Source organism: Diplotaxodon limnothrissa, linkage group LG18, assembly GCF_057381915.1.
Source record: "Diplotaxodon limnothrissa isolate DT_005_m linkage group LG18, D_limnothrissa_male_GT1.1, whole genome shotgun sequence".
NCBI classification, from domain to species: Eukaryota; Metazoa; Chordata; class Actinopteri; order Cichliformes; family Cichlidae; genus Diplotaxodon; species Diplotaxodon limnothrissa.
This window is the reverse complement of record NC_140613.1, coordinates 22208938-22219588: the sequence shown is the minus strand read 5'-3', so window position 1 is coordinate 22219588 and position 10651 is coordinate 22208938. Positions and strand designations below refer to the sequence as shown.

Genomic DNA, 10651 nt, shown 5'->3' with positions numbered 1-10651 from the left:
TAATTTATTAAGAGACCTTTAGCATCCGTTGGTATATATGTAACAACTTGGAGGTTCAATGTGGAACGTCTTCTGAACACAGAGGTGAAGTCTTAATTTCCCAAAGTCCTTGAATGCAGCATCACCCAGTCGCTTTTTGATGTCGTCATCGTAACTATCGCTTGGTAAATTTTCGCCGCCCGGACAAAACACGACTAATTTTATTAAAGAAAAAAAAACAAAAGTACACTACCGTCTGCAGCCATGTCTGTGAATTATGCAGCTGGACTCACGCCGTACGCAAACAAAGGTGTCTGCGGACTTCCTGAGGTAATTGAAGCTTTAAGAGCAGGTAGCTAGCAGGTTAGCCGCGGACGTTTGTCGCATAGTACGTTTGGAGAGCTTGGTCTTTAAAAACGGCAACATCCGAAAGTAACACGAAGAGCTTCTGTTTGTCTCCAAGCATCGGATAATAATCCACGAGTAATATCACATTAGTTATACGTATTTTATTAGGAAGTGCACAGATCGTATACTGATACTATCTTCAGCACACACGTATAGATCTGAAAGCTACAAGGGGAGGGGGTTAGAGGAGTCACAAATACCAGTACTTCAAAACTGTCAGTGTTTCTTTTAAATCAGTGCTGAGCTGTAATAAACTGTGTTACAGCTGTGTGCTTGTACCTTTTGTCAAACAGACTTATTCATTGTAATTTGATTTGAATGTGGCTCTCGGTCAGCTCTTGAAGTCGCGTTTTTCTCTTCTGCTGCAGCACTTTGATAATCCTGAGGAGCTGAAGGCCAAGGTGGAAACTCTAGCTCAGCTGATTAAAGAATCTCAGTACTTGGTTGTCCACTCGGGAGCTGGGATCAGCACCTCGGCAGGTATCCCCGACTTCAGGTGAGACAAGAACAAAAGTGTTTTTTTGTTGTTGTTTTTTTATGTTGACGTGCAGTTTTTTGCATAGATTGTGCACCTCTAGGCCAAGTTACATTTTCTTTTAGAAGTGCAAAGAAGGAAATACAGTTCCAACAAAAACAAATATTATGTTTGTTTTCTGGAGCCCAAATCTTAAGAAAAGAAAACACAAGACATACTTAATTTATCTCAGATTTGGGAAGTTCTTTTCTTACAGCAGGTCAAAATCATCACCATCATCACCTTGGCAGATGATACAGTTGGGACACTGAGTAAAATGTGAATTAAAAACACAGTCTAATTATTTGCAAATCTCATAAACCCACATTTTTTTCACAACAGAAAAGGAAACAGTTAAAGTGTTTAAATTCAGACATTTTACTACTTCGCGTAAAATATTAGCTAATTTTGAATTTAATGGCAGCAGAGCAAATCAAAAAATTTGCAGTCACATGCTTTGATTTTAATGATGCACCAGATGTTTTTCAGATGTTTTTCCACCAAGACTCTTCTACTGTGAATCTATGCCATTGTGATAGATGCAGTATCCACAGAAGATGCCGCCTAGTTGTTAATTAAAATATATGTAGCATCTGATTGTTTTGATTTTATGAAATCTGAGTTGCAGTTAAGAAATTTTATCAGTTTAAAAAAAGTCAGTGTTACCGATTCATTCCGATTATTATAATGCTGTTAATTTAGAGTTTTGATCAGCAGTGATTAAAACTGGCAGTAAAACCTCACTGTTGCTTAATGATAAAATCTTCCAAGTGTGTTTTATCCTTTGAGCCCGAAGTTGGCCAGTGTTGCTTCACGGTTTTGTCACTGAATATTTTTCAGATGGAAATTTTATGCTTTAATTGACCTTAAAGAGTGAAGTCATGAAATTTAATAGGCAGCACAAATGAATGATTCTGATTGTTTGTTTGTTTTTAATTTGTTTAATTGTTCTCTTATGATTAGCACATATTAGCATCATCAAATATCATAGCTACAGAAATTGTTACTGTGTGCAGAAAAGCTGTGTTGTGCAGTCATGAGTTCCACCAACTAAGACCAGCCATGCACCACCACCCACAGGATCCAGAAATAGCTATCAAGCTGTCAATCCCTTCCATGTCTGGGCCGGGTGAGGTTTCCTGTGTTGAGTCCAATTAAGTCAGGACTACGACAATATTTGATTGTCTTTGAACCTTGTTCTTGAAAGTCGGAGAGGTCAGGAGATAGAGAAGGTCATCTACCAATTAGTAGGTTGGTGGTTCGATCCCTGGCCGCTCCAGTCTGCATGCCAAATATTCTTTGGCAAGATCCTAACCCCAAATTGGTCTCCAATGTAAGTAAGCGCTTAAGCATAAGGGGAAAAAAGTGCTTGTGTAAATGAGGCATGTTGGGAGAATAGAAAGCGCTATATAAGAATCAATCTATTCACTGTGAGCTGAGCATTTCTGATATCTTTTTGGTATTTTGGGAGATGTAACAAGCACCTCTCGGCTTATTCTCCTGTTTCTCTTGTAGTACCGTGATTTGAGCAGAGGAGGGTGGTGCTTGCTTACTTCACATAAGGTCTAGCACTGTGTAACACACACTGAAAATATAATGGAAAATACTTCTATTGTCTACTTAGATTGTCTTTGGTACTGTGGCAAATGTTTGCCTCCCGAATGCAGAGATGTGGAGCGGATAGAGGTCTTCATTGTAGTCATTCAGTTGTACTATAGATTATGTGAATTCACACAAACGCATAAATACTCGGATGTGAAGGCAAATTAATATTTCATTGCTTCGCCTGTCAGCCAGGTGGAGTTGACCTTGGAGGGTTTATCATTAGAGCCAAGATTAAAACATACACATAAAGCTCACAAATGCAAACTGTGTTCCCTCTGCTGCTCAGACACACATAAACACACGTACTCCAGATCAGAAGAAATTCAGCTCATTAAGTTACTGTTACTGACACCTTAATACGTAAATGTAACAGCTTCACAGACTAATGTCGCGCAGCATCGTTCACGGGGTGATTAGGGTGTTGTATGCGATGCACGCATCACTCCCTCACTGCCGATGAGGCTTTGAGCCGGTCGGCTGAAAGACGGGGTTTTTAAAGTCCAAGCTGAGAGCAAAAGATGAGACATGTGGTTGTATTTTTGGATTTGTAGGATGCGCTCTATCGTCTGATGCTTAATGATAAGTTGCATGCCCTCAGAGTAACTTGGCAACTGTCACGGTGTTAGACAGCTCCAGCAGCGAGTGTACCACTGTGTTCATCCAACCATTCAGACATCCACAACTGACAGATAATCACAGGAGCAGAAACGGAACAATTTCACATTGAACATCATCCACATAGTCAACAAAAGTTTTCCTCTCTAATCTTTATTTTCTTTCAGGGGTCCCAAGGGTGTGTGGACTCTTGAAGAAAAGGGTGAGTCACCTCATTTTGATACTACATTTGAAGATGCTCGCCCAAGCTTCACTCACATGGCTCTCCTGGGACTGCAGAGGGCAGGGTACCTCAAATATCTCATCAGCCAGAATGTGGATGGCCTGCATGTGCGATCAGGCTTCCCCAGGTAATTTAAATCGTAGAGACATTGCTATTCTCTATATGCGACTATACAGTATATGTCAGATCTTAAGAATATCACTAACTTTCACGATGAATGCTTTGGAGCTGAAGCAGAATGAATGGAGGTGGTGTAAAGTAGCTCTTTAGCTTTCAGCCTGACTTGTTTATGAAATGCATGCAGCAACCACATTACTGTTGTTTTCCCCCAATCATATCAATTCATTCCCACATGTGACTCATTGTGTAAATTTTGAAGCTGCTGCTGTGTGATAACAGCTGCGGTGAATAGCTTGAAATAATTTTCAGTGCAATGGAAAATGTTTGGTCTGAGTCTGGGTTACACAGCCATGTTGGACTAACCCAAGGCCAGGAGTCCTATTTTTAATTCAGCACATACATCCAGCCTTTATGCATATTGGAAGGGTTGCTTTCCCTGGAAGCCGGGGGGGTTTTTTCGGGGGTTTTTTCTAAGCCTTCCTCCACCCTCGGTCAGGTTTTTTAAATGAGACCAGGAAGCGTAGCGGTGGTTCTCTGAGGAAATAATTAAGCTGGCGAAGGAAACCAGTTGGGCCTAATCGGCACAGGTGCCAGGTGATGCTCAGAAACTAATATGAGTGCTCAGAATATTTATAAGAGTCCAAGTTGAAAAGAAGGATAGAGAAAAAGTTGAGCTGTAGTGTCCTCACATTACAGGGTTTTTCCTGGGTCGAAATAGCCTTTGTTGGATGTTATGTACGGTAACAGGCCATGAATCGGTGGTATTTGGCTGAAATATTCACAGGTTTTTATTACACTATATTGGCAGAAGCATTTACTCAGCCATTCAAATCATTTAATCCATTGCCACAGGTGTATAAAAAAACAGCACCCAGCATGCATCATGGTGTGGGGGGGGCCCACATGAGCGAGTTTGGTGTGGAAAAATTTGACCCACCTACACAGAGTCCTGACGTCAAACCAATAGGACACCCTTGGATGAATTAGAGCGGAGACTGCAAGCCAGGCCTTCTCTTCCAACATCAGTGTCTGACCTCACAAATGCACTTTAGGAAAAATGCCAAAAAATTTCCATAAGCACTCTTAAACCTCGTGGAAAGCCTTCCCGGAAGAGTTGAAGCCAGGATGTCGCTCAGGTTCATATGGGTGTAGAGGCAGTGAAACCTCAGTTAACGAACCTACTTTAAAAAGTATTTTATAACATTGGTGGTTATTTAGTTTCAGTTCTGGCACCAAAAAGTTATATCTGCGTTGGCGATGGTGAATAACACGAATATCATCTGCCTCTCTCTGTCAGGGATTTGTTATCAGAGCTTCATGGGAACATGTTTGTGGAGGAGTGTGAGAAGTGTGGCAGGTATGTGCATGCACACAAACACAAAAAGTTACATTTTGATAAAAACAGCTTGTCTTACATTGAATTCACATTTCATTAGGCGCTTGTTTGGCAGTACCAGCAGCAAAGCACAAGGCTGCCACATAGTGCGTAAAGCATGCAAATAAGAGGATCTGTTTATGTTTACTGCTTAAGAATGCACGTATCCAAGGAGTCCTGCACCTTACATTTCCTACGGTCACAATGGACTTTCTACCATCTCCCTCCTGGAATTTGCACACAATCTACATGGGTAATGTGTTGATCAAAACATGCCGTGGTAGTATTCCTCTTTATGTATTCAGAGGAGTTCCATAAGTACACAGATAGTTGCTCAGAAGAGCCCTGAAGCAGATGCCCCGCAGCAGTAGAAACCCCATGCTGGTTTCCACTTCCAGCAGGTAAAAACAAAAACTGGCAACACTCAAAGACGTAAATGTAAGGAGTGGTTCCCCCTGCACACGTAAGGGATCCTAATGTGAAATGAATCTGGAAAGAGCAGGACCGCAGCAGCTTAATCCACACTCACTATCTCCAAATGCTCTCAGTAACATTGCAGTGACTTTACTTTGTTCCAGTGACCTTCAAAGTTGTTAGATTACTGCCGGGATTAGGTGGAAAAAAAGGGGCTTGAGAATTAATGCATGTTTAAACAGGTCTGCGAGAGTTTCATGATGTGGTTAAATCCCTGAAATCTTTAGAGAACCTTTTTGGAAAGTCCACCGTTTAGGTCTAAAAGACGTGTGGTTTGAAGTAGCCACTGAGTGTCAGGCTTTGTGTAAAATTAGACCTTGCTTTGATGCCTTGGGAGCAGCTTGATCTTCTTTCTTGTAATTCATGTAAAGCTGCTGTGGACGCACTGAGAATTAAATGGCATTCTTGTTGGTTTTCCAGGCAGTACGTCCGAGAAAAGGTGATCGGTGTGATGGGCCTGAAACCGACAGGACGCTACTGTGAGGTGGTACGATCCAGGGGGCTCAGAGCGTGCAGGTGACACATGCGTAGGCTTGTGCATTTTAAAGACTCGAAAAGTGAGTCATTGTTGATTTATTATTTCCTTTGTGTTTCCTTAATACTAAAGAGGGAAGCTGATCAGCACTATACTTGACTGGGAGGATGCTCTTCCTGACAGAGACCTGAACAAAGCAGATGACGCAAGCAGGTGAGAGGTGCAGTAGTTTGAACTCCTTTTTTTACTTTATATTGTAGATGTTCTTTGTTTAACCATCTGCTTTGATAAGGCGGAAACAGAAAATGTATGCTCTTTTCTGTCAGAGTTCCTCTGACATGTCTGGGTTTTTTTTCTCAATATAAAGCGAAAGCAGTAGTTCAAACACATCCTGTGAACTGAAAAATGTGGAAACTGTTTGATGATTTGCTTTAGCCTTCTGTGGCTCTGCTATTGATCCTGACATGCAAAGAAGACCTTATTTGAAAACCTTTTTAGGGATTATATATGCATTGCAGTGCGCTTTGATGTCCCCATTTTCCTCTGGAGTGTGAACATTTGCATTCTTTCCCTCTGCAACAAAAAAACCCTCTTATTGCTTATGTGTCACCTTGATGCGCCGTTTGTAATGGATGTATTATTACTAACTAAAGTACAAAGGGGAGATTTGGAGCTCTGACCATTGAACTCTGAATTATGTGTTCATGGCAGCGGAAAAAGGTGAAAAATTACCGAGCTGTAATCAATGTGAGGTTTAGCTGCAGTTCATGCAGTGGATTTGTCCGGGCGCAGACCTGGGAATCCGTCCGTTGCACCGGTTTGAAGATGAAAACGACCAAATTTGTCTGAGCTCAAGCGAGCAGGGGACAGCACAGTGCAGGAGTTCAGCATGTGTTCATTGCACAGCTGGAAGTGTTGCGTGTGATCAGACTGTATATACTGAAATTTGATTTCTGGCTTTAGTTGTGTTTATTTTATTTGTGGTTTAGGATTGGAGCTGCATACACTAAGTATCTGTTTTAGTATCTGTTTTATTTATTTGTTTGCCATTTTTGCCTTTGTGACTGTAACAGCCGAGGCCAGAGGGAGGGACTGTGTGTTTGGTTTGGACTGCTTCTCACATATGAACACAATATCTCTTGACAGCCTTGAGCGGATTTCTTCAAAGTTAGAACAAACTGATTAGAATTCATAGTGAACGCTCACTGGAAACGCTCAGTGTGGCTTTAAAAAAAAAAAGAAGACATTTTTCGTACCATAACGCAGAAGCTAATTTGCTATTTATAACAACAAACAGCACAAGTATGTTATAGAATCAAATTGCAAAAGCTGTAGTCTGAAGAGTAACTCACGCGCTGTACCTTGACTGGCTGACATAGAAAGTGCCTTGAAGCTGACCTTGCCATTCATTCAGTTTCAGCCAGGATAAATGAGCTTTAACTGCCTTTTTACTGACAGATACAAACGTATATATACACGGGCCAAAGACGTGACATTTTATCGAGGTGTATAGTTTCTGTTCATTCATTTTATGACATTGTGGAGTTTATTCTATAAAACTTATTTTTAATTGAATAGATTTTCATTGCATTCAAATATATATTCTTTAACAATGTCAGGTGCCTTAGCTGCCTGTTGAATGAACAGATTTGGACGACTAAAAATGCTGTTCAAATGATAATAAATTTAAAGTAAAAAACTGTGGAGCGGTTTTCAGCCATCCGTCTTCTTCTGGTTATCCAATTCGGGGTTGCGGGACAGCTGGAGCCTATCCCAGCTGCGAGCTGGGGTACACCCTGGACAGTTTGCAAGGCTGACACGGAGATACAGACAACTATTCACACTCGTATTCACACTTATGGCCCATTTAGAATCACCAGTAACCTAACCCCACTAACTTGCATGTCTGTGGACTGTGGGAGGAATCTGGAGTAGTTGGAGAGAATTAGCCCCGGCACAGGGAGAGCATAAAGTAAAAGTCAGGTGGTGCCACTGCAAGAAATGACACCTAAATAAATGAATAATGCAATTTAACACTGTAAGATAATCTATTGGATATATAGATTGCATCAATTATGTACGAATGATGAAGAACTGGTTTGTGTGTGGCGTCGTCCTCTTTAGACGAGCGGACCTGGCTCTGACTCTGGGCACGTCCCTGCAGATCAAACCCAGTGGAGACCTCCCACTCCTCACCAAGCGCAAGGGTGGCAAACTGGTTATTGTCAACCTGCAGCCGACCAAACACGTGAGTGTCATGTATGCAACACCAACACATACAAACGCATGCACGTGTAATTATTTACCTTTGAAGTGTTGAGTGATTTGTGTAAATGCTGGAAAAAACACTGATTATTATCAACCATTACCTCAATGGCTGCAATTTTCTGTGAGTGCAGGACAAGCATGCACACCTGCGTATCCATGGTTATGTGGACGACGTCATGAAACAGCTGATGGAGCTGCTGGGACTGGAAATCCCAAAGTGGGATGGACCAACTGTCTGCGAGAGCTCCACAGCTACCACTGAGACCACTGCCGATGTCAAACCACCGCGTGGAGTTACTGCGAAGGAAAAGGTGGAAAAGAACTTTGTTAAGGAGGAGAGGAAAAGAGAAGCTTCACAGCTAACGGACGATGGAAGCGTTAAGGAGGAGACAGTTTCAGTAAAGAGGGAGAGAGCGGACCTCCCAGTGGAGATAAATGAAGAGAAATAGCCTCAGGTGCTCTTTCTGAAAAGCACGCCACAAACCCGTCCACAACAGAACCTCACAGCCGAAGGTGATTTGAGCTGTTTCACGGAGGTCAGAGCTTCTTCTCATCTGGAACAAAGACTTTTCTAGTGCTGTAGTGGGTTTTTTAATCAGAGATTTCTGACACTCCCCTTGCTGTCATGTTAAGCGGCGATGTGAAACTGATGCAGCTCGAGCCTGAACGAACTCTTGAGTTACAGAGAGGATGTAAAAGTTCCTCCTGCCACAGTATGGGGCATCTCGGGCAACAAGGTGTTTTGCTTTAGTTGGAGAGCAGGGCTGTTGCAGGTGGGATAATGAGATGAGATCTGGAACACTTCATGACAAATATAGTTTTAATCAGGTTTGTAAGATAGCTGCACCATATTAAAGCTTTATTCATAGCCATGTGCTCCAGATCTCATCCCTGGAGACCTTGTCTCTAAAGACTCTTTAGTTCAGTAGATAATGAAAAGGAGAAAGCAAGCATTTAGAAAATATGAATAACAAGTATCTACTTTGAGTTGAGGGAAATTTCAGTTTTGATTCATAATCATGCTGTATATTTTTAGGAAAATATTTATAACTCAGGATAAAAGTACTGTGCTCTCAGTTTGTTTGTTTGTTTCATACAGTTTGTATATGTTTTGACAATAAACACCAAAAAATCTGTGGAACAATCTGTATACAGTGTTGCTTAGTGGAGATCAGCATTTGAGAGAACCTGGACTAAGCTGTGCTGTGCTGGGATAGTGTGTGACTAATTGTGTTTGCTGTGATTTTACACCTCTGAGGTCAACATTTCAACACTTTAGTAATGTTCAGATTCTCTCTAATTGTGTATCGCTGCTTTATGAATGAATGCTGTTATAAGGTCTATGGCAGAAATGACCTCAGTGACGAAAGGAGAGAAGAACATCTGTTTTTTTTCCCACCCCCACCTAAGTCAAATTGGTGCTGCATCTGGATTGCACTTACCTTCTCTATTTTATGAAGCCAGAATATCCATTTTGTGTAATGGGTCACAGGTGTTTGCAAAGGTAGATAATTACTGCGGCAGACGCGTGGCTGCTTGGCTGTTTCAGTCCATTAAGGCACTTGATCTGACACACACAGAAGCAACAAATGTTAAAGCTAAAAACACAACAGCTGCAGACACAATGGCATACACTTAAACTGCCTGAATGTGAACGGATCATTATCAGAATCAGAATCAGAATGGGTTTATTGCCAGATGTTGAGGTTTACAACATTAGGAAATTGCTGCGGTGCTTCAGTGCAAACAATAAGAATTAAAGTGCTATGTAGAAAGAAAGATATGTGCATGAGATATACATGAGATATATACATGAGAATAAGAATTATGAGTGCTACGTAGAAAGATATATACATGAGTGCAGGTGGTGATCAGTGCCAAACATGAAATGATGCAGTGACACAGCGTAGGGTCATGTGTTAGTGGCGGGGACAGTCATGTGGTTATTGTTCATGTGTCCAACAGCAGAGGGGAAGAAACTGTTCTTGTGGCGAGAGGTTCTGGTGCGAATGGACCGGAGCCTCCTGCCTGAGGGGAGCAGGTCAAACAGACTGTGTCCAGGGTGAGAAGGGTCAGCTGAGATCCGGGCTGCCCGCCGCAGTGTCCTGGAGGTGTACAGGTCCTGCAGAGATGGGAGTCTGCAGCCAATCACCTTCTCAGCAGAGCGCACAACACGCTGCAGTCTCTGTTTGTCCCTGATAGTGGCTCCAGCGTACCACACGGTGATGGAGGAGGTGAGGATGGACTCGATGATTGCAGTGTAGAACTGCATCATCGTCCGTGTTGGCAGGTTGAATTTCTTCAGCTGCCTCAGGAAGTACATCCTCTGCTGGGCTTTCTTGATGACGGAGGTGATGGTGGGCTCCCACTTCAGGTCCTGGGTGATGGTGGTACCCAGGAAGCGGAATGAGTCCACAGAGGTGATGGGGGTGTCAGTCAGGATGATGGGGGGGAGTGGGGCTGTGTGCTTCCTGAAGTCCACAATAATCTCCACTGTCTTCTGGGCATTCAGCACCAGATTGTTGTGGCTGCACCAAGACACCAGACGTTCAACCTCCCTCCTGTAGGCAGACTCGTCCCCGTCCGAGATGAGCC

General features: G+C 42.4%; 1 protein-coding gene across 1 annotated transcript; it reads left to right on the top strand.

Moving 5' to 3' along the window:
- Positions 1-216: 216 nt before the first annotated feature.
- Positions 217-8751, top strand: sirt6 (sirtuin 6). The gene is made up of 8 exons (XM_085378116.1): positions 217-309; positions 756-883; positions 3289-3471; positions 4762-4821; positions 5734-5829; positions 5921-6001; positions 7913-8036; positions 8188-8751. The coding sequence occupies exons 1-8, from the start codon at positions 244-246 to the stop codon at positions 8503-8505; spliced, it is 1056 nt and encodes a 351-aa protein (XP_085234242.1). The 5' UTR covers positions 217-243; the 3' UTR covers positions 8506-8751.
- Positions 8752-10651: the final 1900 nt, after the last annotated feature.